We start from the raw sequence: 23,663 nt of genomic DNA, 5'->3' as shown, positions 1-23,663 counted from the left end.
ACCACGTCGGAGGGGAAATTGCGGTCTTTGAAGAAGGAGGCCATTTGGGTTGTTTGGTGCCACTACCGTAGCAGGTCAGGCAGCATCCAAGGAGCAGGAGAATCGATGTTTCGGGCATGAGCCCTTCTTCAGGCTAGCAACTTACTCTGGGCAATTTTCACTGTACACTTACAGAGTCATAGAGATGTACAGCATGGAAACAGACCCTTTGGTCCAACTTGTCCCTGTTGACCAGATATCCCAACCCAATCTAGTCCCACCTGCCAGCACCTGGCCCATATCCCTCCAAACCCTTCCTATTCATATACCTATCCAGATGCCTTTTAAATGTTGCAATTGTATTAGCGTCCACCATTTCATCTGGCAGTTCATTCCATACATGTACCACCCTCTGCGTGAAAAAGTTGCCCCTTAGGTCTCTTTTATATCTTTCCTCTCTCACTCTAAACCTAAGCCCTCTATGTTCTGGACTCCCCGACCCCAGGGAAAAGACTTTACCTATTTATTCTATCCATGCCCCTTGTGATTTTATAAACCTCTATAAGGTCACCCCTCAGCTTCCAATGCTCCAGGGAAAACAGTCCTACCTATTCAACCTCTCCATATAGCTCAAATCCTCCAATCCTGACAACACCCTTGTAAATCGTTTTTGAACCCTTTCAAGTTTCACAACATCTTTCTGATAGGAAGGAAACCAGAATTGCACGCAATATTCCAACAGTGGCCTAACTAATGCCCTGTACAGCTGCAACATGACCTCCCAACTCCTGTACTCAATATACTGACCAATAAAGGAAAGCATACCAAATGCCTTCTTCACTAACCTATCTACCTGTGACTCCATTTCAAGGAGCTATGAACCTGCACTCCAAGGTCTCTTTGTTCACCAACACTCCCCAGGACCTTACCATTAAGTGTATAAGTCCTGCTAAGATTTGCTTTCCAAAAATGCAGCGCCTTGCATTTATCTAAATTAAACACCATCTGCCACTTCTCATCCCATTGGCCCATCTGATCAAGATCCTGTTGTAATCTGAGGTCACCTTCTTCACTGGACGCTACTCTTCCAATTATTAAAACAAATTGCAAAGTTATGGTCTGGGCTGCCTGCTTAAGAATATTTTGAGTGGTCTGGCCTAGTACATAAAATTTGTTTTCTCAGAAGATTTGTAAGATCTTAGTCAGATAGCAGTGTTTTTGAAATTGTTTCTCAATGATTATTTTCTTTTCATAATAATTTTAAGAGAATCTCAAGGGCTTTCCAGTGTTATTAAAAGGCTCAAGAATACTAAACATTGTGAATACTTGGTGAGTGGTAATGGTGGGTGATGGCATATCGGAAGAATAAAGGAAATGGAGCAGGTGAAAAATGAAGTGGGGATCTTTGGGGCATGCTATGACCTAGGGTGTGGGGAAGGTATGGGAGTGAAGAGGGTCATGGGAAATGAGGGTAGTGAGGGAGGTAGAGGTATATGGGGTTCACACTCAGCCAGAGAACAAGGCCAGAGTCCTAGGGAATAGAGACAAGTTTTCGAGCATGAATATTTCAGGCTCCATCTACATCCATTTCTACCTTGAACAGGCTATGGAGGCCACACCCCTGGCTCCAGTTTGTCCCTACTCCCCCACCCTACTATTAAAGTGGCACTGTTGGGCAGGAGGCAGGAGCATGTTGTTGGAAATGGCACACCATTGGATACCACTGAATAACAAAAATCTACAAATCTGCAAAGTTAAAACTGACATGTATTTTAGCATCAAATGCAATTTACAGAAAAATTTCAAACTCCTTTCATGATTTACTTTAAATGTGTTTATAACTTCTATTCCAAAAGAACAGGCTCTAATATTTTTAAAAGCTAAAAACTGTATGCCCTCAACCAGCAGAAATGATTTCTCTTTATTTGTCCTACCAATTCCTCTTAATATCTTGAAAACTTTAATGAAAGAATCTCTGAACCTTCAAAATTCAAGTTGGTGCCAATGGAATATCAGAAAACTATGGTTGTTATAGTTTTATGACTTTTTTTTGTGTGTATCTTAATTACTTACATTCTGCCAGCATTCCTACTGCTTTGCATTTCTTCAGTCGACATTCCTGACATTTCCTCCTCATGTACATATCCATTTCACAATTCCCACCAGTCTTACATTTATACACAGCATTCTTGGTGATACTCCTGCGGAAGAATCCTAGTTGGAAAATGAGACAATCTCACATAAATGGTTAATTACTTAAGTAGGCCAATCTTTCGTTCCTCTTTTTTAACTAATTTGTGACTTTTTTTTCTCCTTTCTGTTTTGAAATCCCCCTGTATCTTTATGAAAATCAGAGAACAGAGCAAAATATGTTTATCAGATCAAATCTAATGATATTACAAATGATTTACCTCCCAATTGAAAAGCACAGAATTAAAAATTTAGTAGTAATTTATGAATGGCAAACAATTGGGTGCAGGAATGTCATTGTAACATTAAAAATGAGTAGGTAGTATAATTTTGTTTCATTGGCTATTTTTTAATATGCACGTGTGCAAGATTCAGTCCAACATAACAGTGTCCCAAGAATGGTTGTTAGGCAATCACCATAATACAAAAGTTGTTTAATAAACCTACTGAGAAGATCCAATATAGTCAGGCTGTTTATTTTCCCTGATTCTTTATTACTTCAGCTGTTACATAAGTTCTCATTAGTGTTTCTGACAACTGTTTTAATGTTTCATTTACCTTATAGCCATCAAATTTTGTCAGCAATAATTTCCCAATAAATCATCCTTCTGCTACGCTTTGGTGCCACTCTAGCTTACTGAGTTGCCCTCTCACCTCTGAATCATGAGGTTGCAAATTCAAGTCTTGCTTTTGAACATGTGCTCAAAAATCAAAGCTAATAGTACAGCACAATGTGGAGGGAATGCTGTGTTTTCTTTCAATTGATACATTAAACCAAGTCTACATTCTCAGTTGGACATATGGTATGTTGAACAAGAACAGATTAAATATTGTCAGTATTCTAACCAATGTGTATCGCCCAACCAATATCGTAGAAGCAGATTAATACATTTGTGGGAACCTGCTATACAGGTTCACACAGGTCTGGGTTTCACACTAGACAATAGTGGCAATACAATTCAAAAGTACTTCATGCAATGTATTTTGAGTATTTTGAAGCTCTGAAAGGAGCCAGTTTCCTTATGTTCTTCTATAGATAGAAGAAGAAGATCAATGGAAGGACTTCAGACAGATTAGTCCACACTATCAATGTTCTATACCGACCAATGACAATCTCACCTCCCCTCAGAATAGAGGTGCACATCCTAGCTGTCTGAACATTTGGTTGTGGAGGCGACAATTCATAATAGAGTCCTCTGCTGTGTGTAGCCAATCAATAAAAGAAGTAGTACAGACTGCATAAAGCAATCATATAGACATGCAGCAGAAATATGTGTACTTCCTGAATCACAATTTACTTCCTGAAACACCATGATCTTCACATCCAATTTCTAAGGTTATCAAATTTGAACATGATTTAGGACTGTTTTTTTTAATAGTTGTTGCAGTTACAAAATAGTAATAAGTATTTGATAGTATACTTAAATTATGAAACATAGTTCTTATTATGTACAATATTGCATACTTTTAAATCTGAAAATCTTCAAATTATATACAATTGTTCATACTATGTGTGAAAACTCTATTACAGTCATGAATCCAGACATATCTCATGAATGATAAATGAAGATAAAACATTGTGACATGTAAATGGCATTCTTACCTTTGCATCCTTCACAGGTTAGTGCATTATAGTGATACCCAGAGGCTTTGTCTCCACACACCACACACAGCTCCTCCTCACCCTTTATTCGCAAAGATGAATGATTGAGTCGAGGTCTTTTCATTACAGGTATTCCTGTATCAGCATCACTGGGGCCCAGGAACTGTGATTTGTTTAATTCATACGAGTTAGGTGAATAATGCCCTTCAGCTGAATACTGCGGATAATAATTGTGGGCAGAATAATGTGTTTGTGGCTGGGGTGCTGCCATTGGAGAGAATTGCATGCTGGGATACTGGTTGTATGGAGTCATCTGCAGATCTGGATCTTGAAGTGGATAGCTGATCTGATCTGTCAGAACTTCTGCATTTAAAACAAACTAGAAATTATTGTTTGGTAATAAATCTTAACATGAATCTATTAGTATTTCCACTGAAGCTATTCTCAATCATCAACTTAAAGGGAAGTAATTGTTATTTCAGTGGAAATGTCATAGTGATGCAAAATTTTGGTATCATTGATTTTAGAGAAAACAGCTTACTAAATAAAAAAACAAAAGGCTATCTTTATAATGACGCATATTCAGCATTGGTTAATAAACAGCACAATGTACAACAGCAATAAGATACTTCATTTCCTGGCACAGCATGGTCATAATGGTGCTGGACTAGTCATCAAGACGCCTGAACCTATACACTGGGAAAATGAGAATGATCAACTATTTTAGTTCCAGTCAAGAAAACATGGAATCATTCCACCTGACTGTTTAATCGAGGCAGGCAAACTGTTGATTTGGAGTGGGGGAGGAACAGTTGAGAGTTTGGAAGTGTCCCTCAAACTGCACCAATCAGATTGAAGGCTGCTTAAAGCTACCCCTTGCTGTTGCTTCTGAACCCCATGATCCAGCCTCCACAGGACCACCACCCTGTGGGAACCACTCTCCCCAAAATTTCACTTACCTGTCCTGTGGAAAATTCTCCATCCTGGGAGTACTGTACATTCAGCAGCCACAGTTTCCACTGTGATGCTGCTGAGTTTGAGGCCAAAGCTGCCATGGCCAGCAGTTTTTGGTGGCCAGGACTTCCTCATCCCAGGCATAGACTCTGATAGAACTCCCTCTGGTAACCAATTGGATTATGATTGTTGGAAGATTAAATGGCTTTTACATCTTGACAAGTCATGGACTGATTTCTTCCAATGTCTGGAGATACCAGCTATGCTCTGGAGTTGCACCATACCAGTTAAACCATACCAGTAAGTAAATGAGTTGGGTTTATACAACAAGTGATGATAGTTTCGTTGCTACTATTAATGAGTTAGGTTTTATAATCCCAGGTTTATTAATTAAATTTAAATTCCACCAACTGCCATATCACCAGACAATTAGTTTGGGCTTTTAGATTACCAGACTAATGATATCACCACTTCACCATCATCTTTCCCAGCCTCTAACTACCCTCTGAAATAGCCTTGCAGTCACTCTGTTGTACCAAATCACTAATGAAATATTGAATAAGAATAAAATTAAATGGACTACGCAACAGTAACTTAGGGACTGGAAAGGTCAGAGGCACAGCCTGCAAAATCTTTCTCACTAACATCGGAAGACTTATGTCACAATGAGAAGAACTGACATATCGACGATGGGCAACAGCCTGAAAAAGTGATGCTCACAGAATCGTACATACAGCCAATGTACAGACATCACCATCACCACCCTGGGTAAATACTGTTTCACCAGTAAGACAGACCAACCTGTCAGTGATTTACAGCCGGGATGGAATAGTCCTAAGGGTCTCTAATATTGACTCTGAGCCCCATGACATCTCATTACATTTGGTCAAACATGATGAACTGCCAGAGGAAGTGGTAGATGCAGGTACAGTTACAACTTTTAAAAGACATTTGAATAGGTACATGAATAGGAAATGTTTAGAGGGATATGGGCCAAAAATACAGGCAAGTGGAACTAGTATTGTTTGGGAAACTTAGATTGCATAGACAAGTTGGATTGAAGGGTCTGTTTCCATGCTGTTTGTCTCTATGACTCAGTGATTCTATGAACAAGGAAATCTCCTGCAGTTTACCACTTACTGCATTTCTTTAGCTGAACAATCAATATACCTCCGTGTTCAACATAACTTGGAGGAAGCACTAAGAGAAGCAAAGACAGAATGTAATCTGGGTGGAGAACTTAAATGTCCATCACAAAGATCACATCACTACTGATGGAGCAGGCCAGGTCCTAAAGGCATACTTGTTGGTGACTTGAGGCAAGTGGTGTGAGGATGAAAATAAAGGAGAAACCTACTTCAATTGTCCTCATCAAACTGCTTGTCACAGATGCATGTATCCATTACAGTATTAGTAAGAGTAACCACTGCACAATCCTTCACAGTGAGGACGCCATCAGTCTTGCTGTGCAACCTTATCATTGTAATTAATTGGATAGTTTCCAAACAAATCTAGCAGCTGAAAACTGAACACCCATGAGATGCTATGAGCTGTCAGCAGCAGCAGAATTGTATTCAATCCTAGTCCAGAAACTCATGGCTCAGCATATCCTTCACTTTACCATCATTATTAGGTCAGGTGACCAACCAGTGTTCACAAAGGAGTGTCTGGAACAGCAACAGACATACCTAAAAATAAAATGTAAACCTGGTGATAAAATGCTAGGCAAATCTGGTTTATTACCACCCAGTCAGTGTATTCTTGATCATTAGGTAAGTAATGCAAGGTGCCCTTCTCAGCACTATCAAACAGCACATACTCAACAGTAACCTGCTCATTGATGCTTATTTTGGGTTCAACAGTGTCTTGGTCCAATCATCGACATAGAAATTGAATTCCAAAGGTGAGGAGAGAGCGACAGCCTTGACATCAAGTCAGTATTTGACTCAGTTTGGCTTCAAGAAGCACAAGTAGAATTTGAGCCAATAGGAATCTGTGAAAACTTTCCTCTGGCTGCAAAGTATAAAGCAAGATGGTTGAGATAAGGTTAAGGTTAGGGTTAGGGCAAGGGTTAGTTTTAGCTGTTGGCAGTCCACCATCTCAGTCTCCCTGCTAAAGGAGTTCCCATACAATGAAGTATGTCCTGGGCCTAATCACCTTCAGCTTTTCTATCAATGATCTGAACATCTTTGGCTAGGCTAGCATTTATTATCCATCCCTAATAGCCCATGATGCAATTAAGAAGCAACTACATTGTTGTAAGTCTGGAGACATATGTGGGTCAGACTAGGTAAAGACCAATTACCTTCCCGAAAGGACATTAATGAACCAGATGGATTTTTATGACAATCAACAATAATTTCATTGTCAACATTATATGATTAATTCCAGTTTTATTACTGACTTCAAATTCCAACATCTGCCTAATGGGATTCAAGCAGGGGACCCCAGAACCTTACTTGTCTCTGGATTAATAGTCTAGCAATAATACCAATAGGCCATCACTTCACCCTCATTAGCTTAGCTATTTGCTACCCTACTGCCACATTCATTAACTTCACCACCATTGCTGCAACATTAGCGCAGTGTGTAACTCTACAAGATGCAGCTATCAATCAGGTTCCTTTGACATCACATTCAAATCCCACAACTTCTATCATAAAGAATGACGAGGCTAACAGGCACATTGAAACCACTACTCGTAATTTCCCTTTCAAGTCATACCTCATCCTCAGCTGGAGCTATATTCCAGCTTGGTCACTGTAACTTGGTCAAATTTCTGAAACTTCCTCCTCAAACACATTATGATTCTTCTTACCCCACATGGATCATAGCAATTCGAGAAGATGGATTACCACCAGCTGTCCACTAGACATGGACAATAAATGCTGGTTGTACCAGCAGCACCATATTCCATGAAGAAATGAAAAACATTACATGATACGTGAGTGAGATTTCTCATTGTTACTCTTCCATGAAAATTACGTTTTTTGCCAATTAAGTAAAAATGAACAGAAATTATATATGTATTCCTATATTAAAGAACACTTATTAGAAGCGATATCAGGCAGTTGTGACACACCTGCAGTAATGGTCAAACTCTTCTCAAGCATCCATGAAGTTAGTTAACTGGAATAAATGATGTAATGTATGTTGATCCAGCTGTGGAGTGTATAGTTTTGTTAGATAATATTCAAAAATAAGCAAGATCATCAGGTTAATTTCTCTTTGTCTCACGTTCTAAAATGACTATGTTCAGGGATCCATCACTTGTTCCACTTCAATTGAAATGCCTTGGGATCTTTTATCAGGCTCTACAGAGTTCAAATTTAATACAGACACGAAACAAGACCAAGTGACATCATGATTGTACTTTTCTTTTCTGTGTGTCTATTGATCACAGGCCAGATACTATCAGTCCCTATTTAAAGTAACTGCTTCAATTCATTAGAAGTTTTGATGTTGGAAACATGATTGGCTTTTCTGACCTGTGGCCCAGTTTGTGGAACTCTGTGTTTTAAACAACATCTGCAAATTTATTTTGTAATTTCCCACATCTTTGGAGGAAGAGGAGGAGTCCCCATTTTGGATGCTGAAGAGCCCAAAATCAGCAGAGGTAGAGAGATACATGGAAAAAAAATTCATCCCCAGAAGACCTTCTTACATCCATCTTCTGAATATGGAGGTGCTGTTCCTTCACTGCCTCAAGTTCAGCAGAGAGATTGTCTGTGGAATTTTGCTCATTCTTCAGCCATATTTGAGGCTGGTTACTATGGCCTGAACTTTAATTACTTAAGCGATATCAGGGAGCTTTGACAAAAATAATCCCAATATCTGCTAGTTTGCATGGATCAATACATTGACAAAATGTTTTTGCACTATTTTCCAACCTGACTAAACATAGTCACTTCCACAGGGAGCCACAGAACCACCAGCTAAGAGCTTTTATTCCAGATGGCCGGGTTTCCAACAAGTGCCCTTTCTATGTCCTCCTTAAATGAATTGAGAAAAGACTTCTGATGTTTTAACGTTCAAGTCATGTGTAACCATCAATTCAAGATAATAGTGGAGTATCTCAAAATAAAGATACGGAGTGAAGTAATCTTATTCAAAATAAATGGGATAATATGTATCAATAAAATAGCAGAGTAAATTCATTTATGTTAAACATTCATCTGTAATTGTCAATAATTCCTAATGGTTTAATTTCTTGCATGAGATATAAAATCTATTGTACTCTTCAATTTTTTTTGTGGCACATGGACATTGTTGCCTGGCCAGCATTTACTTATTGTTGAGAAGGGGGTGGTGAGCTGCCTTCTTGAACCACTGTAGGTTCTATGCTGTAGTTACTCACAACACCTTGAGGGAGAAAATTCTAGGATCTTGACCCAGTGACACTAAAGTGATATATTTCCAAGTCAGGATGGTGAATAGCTTGGAGAGGAACTTGTAGGTGGTGTCCCCATGTATATGCTGCCCTTGTCCTTATAAATGGAAGTGGTTATAGGTTTGGAAAGGTATGTCAGTGCATCTTTGGTGCATTTCTGTAGTACATCTTATAAATGGTACACACTGCTGCTACTGAACTTTGGTGGAAGATTTAGGGTCAGGGAGAAAGTGGACATTTGTGGATGTGATGCCAATCAAGTGAGCTGCTTTATCCTGGATAGTGTCAAGCTCTATGTTGCTGGAGCTGCACTAATGAAAGAAATTCAGGAGTATTCCATCATATTCCTGGCTTGTGCTTTGTCAATGCTGGACTGGCTTTGGCGAGTCAGGAGATGATTTACTGGCTGCAGCATTCTTAGCCTTTGACCTGCTGTTATAGTCACTGTATTTGTATGGTGTGTCCAGTTGATTTTCTGGTCAATGATAACCCTAGGATGTTAATAGTGAGGGATTTCAGTGATGGTAACACCATTGAATATCAAGGGACAGGGGTTAGATTGTCTCTTAATGGAGATGGTAATTGCGAGGCATTTGTATGGTGTGAATGTTACTTGCAACTTGTCATCACAAGCCTGGAAATTGGCTCTGACTCCTCCAGTAAGCTTTTTAATTGTTTATCACAATTCATGACTGGATGTGGCAAGACTGCAGGGCTTAGATCTGATCTGTTGGTTGTGACATCACTTAGCTCTGTTTATCACTTGTTGCTTACGTCCCATGAAGGCCAAACAAGGTGAGGCAGATTTTATTTCTTGGAGGACATTAATGAGCCAGATAGGTTTTCTGACAATCAACAATGGTTTCATGGTCATTATAATTCTGGCTTTTTTTTTATTGAATTCAAATTCCATCATTTGCCCTCGTGGGATTCAAAAGCAGCTCCCTAGAACATTAGCTGAGTTTCTGAATTAAGAACCTAGCAATAATACTGCTAGGCCATCACCTCCCTGATCACTCAATAAAAACAAATTACAGGAATGGGAGAATGAATCTGAAAAGAAAACCTTCTATCTTTACTTGGTCTAGCATGATGTGACTCCACACAGACATTAATATGACAGATCAAAAATAATCCAAGACAATATTGTAAGAATACCTCACAAGAGATTGGACAAGATTTGCTTGAGTTGAGTAATACTCATGTCGCACAGAGCCAGGCATTGATCATCTCCAAGAGAAAATCTAACCCCATTTGCCTTGAACATTCACTGGCATTATAATGACTGATTTCTCCCACCATCAGCATACTTTGTGTTCGCATTGATTAGAAACTGACCTCTATCAACCAGATAAATATTGCATCTACAGTGTAGGTCAGAAGCTGGAAATACTGCAGCAATCAGCTCTTCTCCTGTCTCACCAGTGCCTGTCCACCATCTCCAAGGCATAGGTTGGGGGTCATGGAATATGGTTTACATGCCTAGATGAGTGCAACTCGAACAAAACTCAAGAAGCTCAACATCATCCAGGACACAGCAGCCAGAGTGATCAGTAGCCATTTCCAATACGTGAAATATTCACTCTCCCCACTATCAGTAGCAGTGTGTAGCATCTATAAAATGCAAGAACCCACCAAGGCTCCTTTCACAGTTAATTCCAAAATGCAGCCTCTAAAATCTGGAAGGACAAGTACTGCAGATATATGGGCACATCAGCACCTGCAAGTTTCCCTCCAAGCCAGTAAATATCTAGACTTTCAAATACATCACTGTTCCTTCAGTGTTGCTGGGTGAACAACTTACAATTCACTCCCTAACAATATTTTATGCTGATCTACACCACATTGTCTTGTCAGTTTAAGGAGTTGGCTCTCCATCACTTTCTCAAGGATAGTTATGGGTGGGCAACAGATGCTGGTCTTACCAACAATGATTGTCTCTCCTGAGTGAACATAACAAAAATGATAATCATTTTTGAAAGCCAGTTGTTTGCTCATTTCTTCTCAATTTTCTAGGTAGCTTGATGGCTGAATTTGCAATACTGAAATCATGGATATCATCGATCTATCTGCCCAAAGCTCTCCTATGATAGTTCTGTGTTCATACATTTTGACAGCTGTTTTAATTCTATCTCACATAGCAGGATTGAAACCTCAAAAAACTGTGTGAAAACTCATTTGGTCCATTGATATCCCACTCATTTGGAACCAGATTGAGGGGCCGAACTTGCATCTCATCTTCCTATGGTATTTTGTTCCTGTGAAACCCGCATAATTAATTGTGGTTGAAGCAAAGGGTTTTTTTTGATCATCTACCATGCCTGATCTGCATGTTTATCCCTCAGTGACATCACCTGAAGTTGGTTAACATATGTACGGTGATGACTCTGGGCTTTACCTTACCACCACCTCTCTTGACCCCATCACTGTTATAACTTCTCAGATTGTTTGTCCAACATCTAATAGTAAATCAGCAAACATTTCTTGCAACTAACTATTGGAAAAACTGAGGCTATTGTTTTCAATCTGTCACATTTCCCACTTTCAAGCCATTTAGTCCTAAGAACTATAGCTAACTCTTTCTTGAAAATATTTGATGTTTAGGCTTCAACTCTTCCTGTGCTAGAGAATTTCACAAGTAAGGGTCAATTTCTGGAGTTCAAAAGCTCTATTTTTCTTTCTCTTCTGCTTTTAACTGTAACTCAAACTGTTTCATTTCTGCTGACCTTTCCTTACCTCTTGCCTCTAACTCAAGCTGCTTCATTTGCAATTAAATTTTTACCATCTCTACAGATTCTGGTGGTGTTTCCAGCAAGTTTAAATGCTGAGCTACTGCTGAAGTTATCTCTCCCTTCCTCACAGAAGGAACCAGCTCCAAACCCAGCTTGTCTGCTAACTCCTGCAGCTTGGTCTTATTCACCTTTTGAAAAATTTCCAAAGTCACTGCATCCACTTCCAGAAAGCTTTTGGCGACTGAAAGAGCCATTCCTATCCCAAGCTTTGTCAACCTAACCAAACCAACACCTGAAATAAAGACACAAGCACCTACCACTCACTTTAAAATCCTGCAAAGAGCCCCCAGTCTGTTATGGACTAGGCCAGACCACTCAAAACATTCTTAAGCAGGCTGCCCAGACCTTAACTTTGCAATTTGTTCCAGTAGTGTACAGTAAAAGTTACCTGGAGTAAGTTAACTAGGTTGACTACCAGGTTTTAAAACAGACAAAAATTTATTCACAAAATTACACAATGAAACACAAAGAACAGAACAAAGAATATCTACAGAACCCAATCTATCCAAACTGTTCTGAATGCAGACAACAGTCCCAATAAACAAACTCCCTTAAATACAGGTCGATGTTAGAAGGGCAGAAGGAGAGAGAGCTTAGCAGCCTGATTCCACTCAGCCCACAGCTGAACTCTCTAACTAGTTCTGGACTGAACTGCTCAGCTAGAGAGCTGCCATGCCCCCTTGACTTGTACAGGTTGCTTCTAAAACCATAAAAGCTTTGGCCTAAAGGCTCATCTGTTTACATATAAACAAAAAGTCCTTTCATGTCTGTACCAAGCCCAGCCATTCTGGAGCCCAAAGTGTTTTATGACCCCTCTGAAAAAAAATCGAGGACACAGTATTCTTGAGAAAAGGAACAGCTTTTAGAAAAAAGGACCAGCTTAATGACACCATTAGTTCCACTCACCTCCTTGACAACTGTTTCAGACTGAGCTATACTATCTGAATTCTGTGTAAAATTTGACCCCCCAAGTTAAGTTTACAGCCAAGTATCTGCATCATCATTAATACCATATATCTTCATTTCTGTAACATTGCCCAAGTCTGAACTTGCCTCAGCTCCTTTTCTGCTGGAACTCTTATCCATGCTTTCTTAGCTCTACACTTGACCATTCAACTGCATTCCTGATCAACTTCCACATTCAATTCTGTATGAACTCGAGGTCATCCAAATTGCTGCCTGTGCCCCACTGCATCAAATACAGTACACTCTTGTGTTCCTGTGCTTGTTAAACTACATGTCTCCCAATGAAGCAATGCCTCTATTTTAATAATTTAATCTTTGTTTTCTTATTCCCCCAAAGGACCCCTTCTCCACTCGCTCTTCAAATCTCCTCTGGCTCGATAACCCTCTGAAATATCTGCATCCTCTATTCCAGTCTCCCGAGCATCCTCTGTTTAAGAGTCATTCCAGTATTTTGGTTGCACTTTTAATTATCCTAGACTCTAAATTCTTGAATTCCCTCTCTCCACTTTTCTGTCTCTTCAGCACACTTTCTTTCTTGAAGATGCTCCTTTAAGTCCACCTCTTAAAGCTTTGAATCCAATTTCCTTAATATCTGCTTTTGTGGCTTGGTGTTATATCTTCTTTTGCAGTACCAGTTTGAAGTAAATTTATTCCACTGAAGACACTAACTAAGTATCTATAGCTGTTGTATCTAATGAGGTTGTTGTGAAGATTAATCATGCATCACACCTTGTGTGTATCTTATATCATACCTTGTGTCTATCTTTGTCTAGTGGTTCCCATATGTTGCAGCAGCAACCCCTCACTCATCCTACCATCACTATTGTACTTTTAATTTAAGTTCTTAATTCATGATCATAGTATCTCTATTCTTTAGCCTTGAAGAATCCCTTGCTTTTTACACCTTATTGTAATTGATTATTTAAGAAGAATTTACACGGCTTATAACATAATATTGTACCAGGTATGGGTAGCCTTGGTAGCTTAATGCTTGAAGCTGCAATTACTATGTCAGTCACTCAGACAGGTAATGATGTAAAGAGGCAATACATTTATGAATGTGAGCTTGTACTTCCAATACAGTGTCACCTATGCCACCCACTTGCTATCAGAAGATTTTTGCTTCCCTCCCACTTTGTAAAGTTCCTGGTTGTCAGCAAGTTACCTGCTGCACAGCTGGGCTTTAAATATCCTGCTACCAACAGGAATGCCAGAAAGTTCCATTCGTGGTGAGTACTTCCATTGGTAGAGGTGTGATACACACATGACAAGATAAGCAGCATAAAATTTTATAAGAAAATTTATCAGAAGGAAATTCTCCATGAAACTTCTATGACATTGATACTTAGCTGATGTTTGGTAAAATTCAGCCCGTTTTTAAATACAAGTTTTGTAAATATTAGCAATCTTCCAATATTGTCTATATAGCTTAAAGTGAATGTTCAGAAGCTTTTGAATTGGGAGAACTTTCTGAGTTATAGGATAAAAGTAATGATTCACAGTCAGCTCATGTCCTTATGTCTTGGACACATGCTGGGAGGTGAGAGAAAACTTTTCACATGCCCTTTATAGTAACAGCTGTTTAGTTAAAAATCACACAACACCAGGTTATAGTCCTGGTGGTTTAACTGGAAGCACTCGCTTTCGGAGTGCTGCTCCTTCATCGGGTGTGTGGGATATAGGTAAATTAATGTTACTTCTGCAGTTCTGCAATTCTGCAATTATAATTTCTGATACAAAGTAAATGAACTCACACCAGTGTGTGGTTGTTTCGGCCGGGAACTGAGTCAATAAGAATGGAAACTAGGAGGAAATATATAATTGTTTTTGTATTAGCTAAAAATTGTATGCCAGCATGAAATGTGACTGCAAGACAATGGTAGATATTATGGGCAAATAGATAAGATGTTGTGAGGGGATGAAGTTAGGCCAGATACGCCTAGTAGGTATGAACATCTGTTTCCCACTTTTACAGAGACACAGGAACAAACCCCAATTAAAGAGGTCATAGGGATCAGAGTGGCTTCGGGAGAAGCCCAGATGGAAAGAGTAGATACTGATGAAGAAAGAATATGCCTAACAATGACCTGCAGTGGGATGAGGTCAAATGGCCTTGTGAGGCCAGAAATAAGCATTTTGTCACAGACAAGGCCGGATAAGGCAAGAGATAAACAAGAGTAGGGAAGTGGAGGATGTAAACAGGAGGGGAAACAATGAAATAAGAAAAAAATATGTAGGAACCAAATTATATAAATATCGAGTATTTGTTGAACTCAGTGTGTTTTGTCCCTGCCTTGTGGACATCACACCCACTTGCAAGTGTAAAATAAATGACACTACTGATTCAGATCTTGTCTTGGACTGAAATTATTGAAGTGTGTGAGCATTGTTTCTCACAGGTGGTTGTGGAGTACACAATTGTAAGACACAGAATTTATAGCAAACGTTTACACTATGATGTAACTGAAATTATACATTGAGAAATACCTTGGTTGTTTGTTAAGTGTCTCATGGAAGGTACGTGTTAGAATGGCAGGTACGAGTACCTGTTAGAATGTCCATGTTAGTTTCACTTCTTTCAAATGTAAATCACAAAACTTTTTTTAAAAGTTACATTCTCAGGTTAACTTTAACAATTGGTGTCAGCCCAGATAATATGTTGAAGGTGTTAGCCCCCTGTGTGCTGTTGTCTGTGCCATACTGTTTAGACTGATTCTAATCTAAAAAATGAGTCAACAGGGTTTTACATGAATTCATGCAGTTTTTGAGCAAAGTACAATGTAACTCTGCAAGTACAAATTCACCCCACAAACGTATATGTGTATGTGTGCACGTGTGGGGTTGGGGGGTTGTGAGTGTCTGTGAGAGAGAGTGTTTATGTGCGTGTGTGAATGTAAAGGGGTCTAAGTCTGTGAGAGGGTGCATGTAAGAGTGTGGGAAAGTGTGTGTCTGTAGGAGTGTGAGAGTGTCTGTGTGCGTGTCTGTGTATAGGAGTGCCTGTGTCTGTGTGTGTATGTGCATGTGTGCAGGAGTGTCTGTCTGTGTGTATCATGCAATGGTGGTCACCTGTAATGTGACATGAACCCAAGGTCCCAGTTGAGGCCCTCCCTATGGGTACCGAACTTAGCTATCAGCCTCTGCTCGGCCACTTTTCACTGTTGCCTGTCCTGAAGTCCGCCTTGGAGGATGGTCACCCGAAGGTCCAGGTCGAATGTCCTGGACCACTGAAGTGTTCTCCAACTGGGAGGGAACACTCCTGTCTGTTGATTGTTGTGTGGTGCCCATTCACCCGTTGCCGTAACCTCTGATCAGTTTCACCAATGTACAATGCCTCAGGGCATCCTTGCTTGCAGCATATGAGTTAGACAATGTTGGCTGAGTCACATGAGTACCTGCCACATACATGATGGAAGGTGTCCCCATTTGTAATGGTGGTATCCATGTCCACACTCTGACATGTCTTGCAGCACCTACTGTGACACAGTTATATGGAGTTGTCCTGAGAGCCGGGCAGCTTGCTATGAACAATGATCTGTTTGAGGTTTGGTGGTTGTTTAAAGGCGAGCAGGAGAGGTGTGGGGAAGGTCTTGACGAGGTGCTCATCCTCATTGATAATGTGTTGCAGGCTGTGAAGAACATGGTGTAGTTTTTCGGGCTCCTGAGAAGTACTGAACAACGAAGGGTACCCTGTCGGTTGCAGCTCGTGTCTGTCTCCTGAAGAGGTCATTACAGTTTCTTGCTGTGGCATGTTGGAACTAGCAGTCGATGAGTTGAACATCGTACCCCATTCTTATGAGGGCATTCCTGAGTACTTCCAGGTGCCTGTCACGTTCCTCCTCATCTGAACACATTCGGTGTACGCGTAGGGCTTGTCCATAGGGGAAAGCTGTTTTGATATGTTTTGGGTGGAAGCTGGAGAAGTGTAGCATTGTAAGGTTGTCTGTGGGTTTGCGGTAGAGTGTGGTGCTGAGGTGCCCATCCTTGATGGAGATGCATGTGTCCAAGAATGAGACAGATAGTAGAGAGTAGTCCATGGTGAGTTTGATGGTGGGATGAAACCTGTTGACATCACTGTGTACTTTTATTAGTGACTCCTCGCCCTGGGTCCAGAGGAAGAAAATGTCATCAATGTACCTGGTGTATAATGTTGGTTGGAGATCCTGCGTAGAGAAGAGGTCCTGTTCGAACCTGTGCATAAAGATTTTGGCATATTGGGGTGCAAATTTGGTCCATGCGTCTGGATGAAGAACTGGTTGTCAAAGGTGAAGACGTTGTGATCGAGGACAAAGCGGATGAGTTGTAGGATGATGTTTGGAGATTGGCAGTTGTTGGTGTTGAGTACCGAGGCTGTTGCTGCAATGGCGTCATTGTGGGGGATGCTGGTGTAGAGTGCTGAAACATCCATTATGACGAGGAATGTTTCCAATTTGCTTGATCCATAGTATTGTGACAGAAGCTGGGGATTGCCCTGTACAATGGGTTTCAAGATGCCTTCGACATAGCCAGAGATGTTCTCAGATAGGGTCCCATTGCCTGATACGATGGGATGTCCTGGTGTATTGCCTTTGTATATCTTTGGAAGGTAGTAGAAGTCACCTATATGAGAAGTAAATGGGATGAGGGTGTGCAGGGAACTCTGCAGGACTGGATCCAAAGTCCTGATCAATGTGTTAGTTCACACATGTGCTCTTTGGTTGGATCAGCTGGTAGTTGCCTGTGGTGTTCCTGGTTGTTCAGTTGTCTGTACACTTCCTTGCAGTAATCTGTTCTATTCTGAATGATGATGGCTCCTCCTTTATCTGCTGGTTTGATGACAATGTTGTGATTGGTTTTGAGAGCATGGATGGCGTTGCATTGTGAAAGGGTGATGTTTTGCTCTACCTTGTGGGTATGGCTGATGAACCTGGCATTTATATAGTTCTTGACAGTTTGAGCATACATGTCGAGCCCAGGGCAGCGGCCCTCTGCTGGGGTCCAAGTTGACTCCTTCTTTCGACGCTTCTCTACGGATCCCTGTGATGACTGTTTGGTTATAATCTGAAGAACCCACTCATCTGATTGTTTCTAAAGCCAATAATTGCACATTAGCCTTCAAGAATGGCATTCCTGCTGTATAAACAGGATAAGCATCCAGCCCTCCTCTTCAAAACAAATTCAATTTGTAGTGTAGCAGCCTGCCAAAATACTATTCATTTTAAAAGAAAGCAGTGCTTGGAAAAATGATATACTGAAATAATTTCAACAATTTTTGACAAACAAGATAAAACACTTCAAATTAAATCACTGAAAAGAGAGCTTGAGTCATCAGAAATAGTTCTAAGCTTAGTTTTGATGATAACATGGAGTCATTAGCTGGTTGAATTATTGAGTCTCACAATGTGAAAACACTGAATAAATATTGTATCAATTAAAATAGATTAATTTTGGGCAGTAATAGTCTTTCAAATTAAAATTCTTAATGACTGGACTATTCAGCCCATCGAGCCAGCCTGCCATGCAATACAATCATGGCTGATCAAACACGACAATGCCCTTTACTTATGCCATCCCCATAAACCTGCATGTCACTGGTAATCAGAGATCTATCAATCTCTACTTAAAATACTCAAAGGCCAAGCTTCTGTAGTCATAGCCACAGAGTCACAGCATGGAAACAGACCCTTCGGTCCAACTCATCCATGCCAACCAGTTATAGAACATCGAACATAGAATATAGAACATATTAAAGTACAGCACAGGACAAGCCCGTTGGCCCACAATGTTGTGCTGAGGATTAGTCTGAATGTAAAATAAAATAACTTAACCTATCCACCCTTCAATTCACTGCTATCCATGTGCATGTCCAGCAGTCGCTTAAATGTCCCTATTGACTCTGCTTCCACCCCCACAGCTGGCAACGCATTCCATTCATTCACAAATCTCTGCATAAAAAACCTTCCTTTAACATCCCCTCTATACCTTTCTCCTAATATCTTAAAACTATGACCCTTTGTGCCAGTCGATCCTGCTCTGGGGAAAAGTCTCTGGCTATTAACTCTATCCATTCCTCTCATTATCTTGTATACCTCTTGTATCCTAAATAACTCTAGTCCCATTTGCAAAAGTGAGGACTGCAGATGCTGGAAACCAGAGTTTAGATCAGAATGGTGCTGGAAAAGCACAGCAGGTCAGGCAGCATTTCGACATTTCGGGCAAAAGTCCTTCATCAGGGATAGAGGCAGGAAACCTCTAGAGAATCTCTCCACCCTGGAGGCTTCCTGCCTCTATTCCACATGAAGGGCTTTTGCCAGAAACATTGATTTTCCTGCTCCTCAGATGCTGCCTGACCTGCTGTGCTTTTCTAGCACCACTCTGATCTAAACCCATATCCCTCTGAACTCTTCCTATTAAAATACCCACTGAGGTGCATTTTAAATGTTTTAATTATACCAGGTTCCACCACTTCCTCTGGAAGCCCATTCCATACATGCACCACCCTCTGCATGAAAAAATTGTCCCTTAGGTCCCTTTCAACTTTTTCCCATCTCCCCCGAAACCAATGTTCTGGACTTGCCCAACCCAGGGAAGAGACCTTGTCTATTTACCCTATCCATGCCCCTCATGATTTTGTAAACCTCGAGAATGTCAACCCTCAGCCTCTAATGCTCCAGGAAAAACAACCCCAGCCTATTCAGTCTCTCCCTATAGCTCAATCCCTCCAACCCTGGCTACATACTTGTAGTTTTTTAATGAATTTTTTTTCACGTTTCACAACATCCTTCCTATAGCAGGGCGACCAGAATTGCATGCAGTGAAGTGGCCTAACCAATGTACAGTACAGTCGCAACATGGCCCTCCAACTTCTATACTCAATGCACTGACCAAAAAGGCAAGCATACCAAATAATTTTTTCACTATCTTGTCTACCTGCAGCTCCACTTTCAGAAACTATGAACCTGCACTCCAAGGTCTCTTTGTTTAGCAACACTCCCCAGGACCTATCCTATGTATAGGTCATGCCCTGATTTGTCTTATCAAAACACAAAATCTCACATTTGTCTAAATTAACTCTATCTGCCACTCCTCAGCCCATTTGCCCATCTGATCAAGGTTCCTTGTACTTTGAGGTAACCTTCTTTGCTGACCACTGCACTTCCAATTTTGGTGTCATTGCAAACCTACAAACCATACCACCTATGTTCATATTCAAATCATTTATATAAATGATGAAAAGCAATGGACCCAGTATCGATCCTTGCCGCACCCTGCTGGTCACAATCTGAAAAACAATCCTCCACCACCACCCTCTACTTTCCATCTATCAGCCAGTTCTGTATCCAAATGGCTAGTTCTTCCTATATTCCATGTGATCTAGCCTTGCTAACCAGTCTACCATGAGGAATCTTGTTGAATGCCTTACTGAGGTCCATATAGATGATGTCCACCACTCTGCCCTCATCAATCCTCTTCAAAAAACTCAAGCAAGGTTGTGAGACACGATTTCCCAAATGCAAAGCCATGTTGATTATCCCTAATCAGTCCTTTCCTTTCCAAATATATGTCCATCCTATCCCTCAGGATTCCCTCCAACAACTTTCTCACCACTGATGTCAGGCTCACTGGTTTATAGTTTCTTTGCTTTTCCTTACCACCTTTCTTAAATAGTGGCACCAAGTTAGCAAAACTTTACTCTTCTCACACCTCATCTGTGGCTATCAATGATACATTGAGAAAACCTCCATTGTGTTGCATGGCACTATAGCTGTACTAAATGGGATAGACTTTGAACAGAAGACTTCTAGCAACTCATGACTGGGCATCCATGAGAGGCTGTTGGCCATCAACTGAACTCTGGCACAATTGTGCTTATGGCCCAACATATCCCCCACTCAATCATTACCATCAAGCCAGGGGATCAACCCTGGTTCAATGGACAGTGCAGGACAGCATGCGAGAAGCAGCATACCTGAAGATAAGCTGTCAACCTAGTGAAGCCACCAGATATGACAACTTGTGTGCCAAACAACATGAGCAGCAAGTGATGAACAAAGCTAAGTGATCCCAAAACCAATGGATCAGACCTAAGGATCTAAGTTCTGAGAAAGGGTCACCGGACCTGAAACGTTAAACAGACCTGTGGAGCTTTTCTAGCAATTTCTGTTTTTGGATTAGATTTAAACTCCGCAGTCTTGCCACATCCAGTCTTGAATGGTGGTGGACAGTTAAACAACTCACTGGAGGAGGAGGCTCCACAAATATAACCAAGTATAACCTGTGCATAAAATGCAGGATAAATCCAAAACAGCCAATTACTGCCCTAAATGTCTCCTCTTGATTGTCAGTAAAGTGATACCAAGTAGCACCTGCTCAGCAATAACCTGTTCAGTGATGCACAATGTGGGTTCTGCCAATGACACTCAGCTCCCAACTTCATTACAGCCTTCATTCAAACATGGACAAAAGAGCTGAATTCCAGTGGTGAGGTAAGAGTGACAGCCTTTGACAAGAAAGGTCCATTCAACCAAGTGTGGCATCATCTAGCCCTAGCAAAAATGAAATGAATGGGTATCAGGAGGAAAACTCTGTGGGTTAGAGTCATACTTGACACAGGAAGATGGTTGTAGTTGCTGGCCGTCAGTCATCTCAGCTTCAGGACATCTCTGTAGGTGTTCCATAGGGCAGCATCCTGGGCCTAACCACCTTCAGCTGCTTCATCAACGATTTTCCCTCCATCATAAGGTCAGAAGTGGGGATGGGTCACCGATAAATGAACAATGTTCAGCACCATTCATGACTCCTCAAACACTGACACATTGCATGTTCAAATGCAGCAAGATCTGGACATTATCTTGGATTGGCCTGACATGTGGCAAGTAACATTCATGCCAAACAAAGACCAGACTATGACCACCACCATTAAAAGACAATCTAACCACTTGATATTCAATGATGTTACCATCACTGAATCCCCCATGATCAACATCCTGGAGGTTACCATTCACCAGAAACTGAAATGGATTCACCACATATACACAAGAGCAGATCAGAAACTAGTAAAACTGTGGCAAGTAACTCAGCTCCCAACTCCCCAGCGCCTATCCACCATCTGCAAGGCACACAATAAGATTCAATGGCGTATTCCCCATATCGCTGGGTGGCTGCAGCTCCAACAACACTCAAGAAACTTGACACCATCTAGGAAAAAGCAGCCCGCTTGATTGGCACCACATCCACAAGCATCCACACACTCCACCAACAATGCTCAGTAGTAGCAGTGTATGCTATCTACAAGATGGACTGCAGAATACGGGGTTGGAAATGTGTTGCTGGAAAAGCGCAGCAGGTCAGGCAGCATCCAGGGAACAGGAGAATCGACGTTTCGGGCATAAGCCCTTCTTCAGGACTGCAGAATACACCAACAATCCTTTGACAGTACCTTCCAAACCTATGACCATTTCCATCTCAAAGCACAAGGGCAGCAGATACATGGGAATGTCATTACCGTCAAGTTACTGTTATGGACCAGACCAAACCCCTCAAAATATTTTAAGAAAACAGCCGAGACCCTAACTTTCCAGTTGTTTTGAGCAGGTGTAAAATGGATACTCCATAATGCAGCTTAGTTTTAAACAAAACACAATATATTAACACAAGAGAAAAAGAGAACAGAATATAGAATAACATAACTTTTCTGAAAATCCAATTGACTCCATCGCAACTTAATGATGCTATTCTAAATACTTGCAACATCCTCATAAACAGCCCCTAGGCAAAAATGTAAATTCAAACACAGGAGAGATGTCAGAGAGCTAGTGGATCAGCATGGACCTGCTTCTCTGGGTCCCCAGCAGCTTCTCTGGGTTCCCAGCTAAAACCTGACCAGTGTCTGCAAACAAAACAGACTGCTAAAACCAAACCAAAGCCTGAACTGGGAGAACTGGCCACTCCCCTTTCATTGTACAAGTGTTTAAAAAAATCACTAAAAAGCTTCTTCAAGTAGATAAACCCAAACATAAGAAAACCACTGTCTTTATGGCCCCTCTGGAAGAAAAACCAAGAATAGCTAACCTGGTTAAAGGAGCAGCATCATCACACATTCCCCTAAAAGCACTATCAATATCAAAAGATGGCTTCATTTTAACACCTCTTAATCATAAATTGTTAGTACACTACAACACACATATTCCTTACATTGACTATAAACATGCAAACATTCTCTACTACATTCTGCTTCAGGCCATTTATTCCTGCCACCGAACGCCATATATCATCCCAGTCTTGACAATACGTCGGCAATCACGTTTTCTTGTCCTGCCACATGCACAATTTACAAACTGAATGGCTGTAACAACAAGCTCCATCTAAACAGTCTGGAAATTTTGTCCTTAAATTTATCCACAAACTTCCCTGGGGTTGAAGTGTTCCGAGGCGGAAGATGAGTCGTTCTTCCTCCAGGCGTCTGGTGGTGAGGGAGCGGCGGTGGAGGAGGCCCAGCACCTCCAAACTTCGATTTTGCCTGTCCTCGGATGCTGCCTGAATTGCTGTGCTCTTCCAGCACCACTGATCCAGCCTCCATATATCATCCCAGTCTTGACAATACGTCGGCAATCACGTTTTCTTGTCCTCCCACATGCACAATTTACAAACTGAATGGCTGTAACAACAACTCCATCTAAACAGTCCGGAAATTTTGTCCTTAAATTTATCCACAAACTTCAATGGATTATGATCAATGTATATGAATGTCTCAGATACATTACTAGTAAAATAAATATTGAAATGTTGTAATGCCAACACCAAGCTCAAACTG

General features: G+C 40.9%; 1 protein-coding gene across 2 annotated transcripts in view; it reads right to left on the bottom strand.

Moving 5' to 3' along the window:
- Nucleotides 1–23,663, bottom strand: part of LOC122563313 (bile acid receptor-like) — a 153,089-nt gene that overhangs the window by 48,116 nt on the left and 81,310 nt on the right. The window contains exons 1-3 of one of the 2 annotated variants that reach the window (XM_043717028.1): nt 7,809–12,093; nt 3,773–4,135; nt 2,053–2,193 (exon numbers count right to left, since the gene is read on the bottom strand). In XM_043717028.1, the coding sequence (XP_043572963.1) occupies nt 2,053–2,193; nt 3,773–4,135; nt 7,809–7,839 (535 nt within the window). In that variant the 5' untranslated portion in view covers nt 7,840–12,093. Of the gene's footprint in view, nt 1–2,052; nt 2,194–3,772; nt 4,136–7,808; nt 12,094–23,663 lie in introns of those variants that run through there. The other variant, XM_043717027.1, reaches the window with a different exon arrangement.

Source organism: Chiloscyllium plagiosum, chromosome 26 (assembly GCF_004010195.1).
Source record: "Chiloscyllium plagiosum isolate BGI_BamShark_2017 chromosome 26, ASM401019v2, whole genome shotgun sequence".
NCBI classification, from domain to species: Eukaryota; Metazoa; Chordata; class Chondrichthyes; order Orectolobiformes; family Hemiscylliidae; genus Chiloscyllium; species Chiloscyllium plagiosum.
Note: the sequence above shows the minus strand (reverse complement) of the source record. Positions and strands in the feature narration are given on the sequence as shown.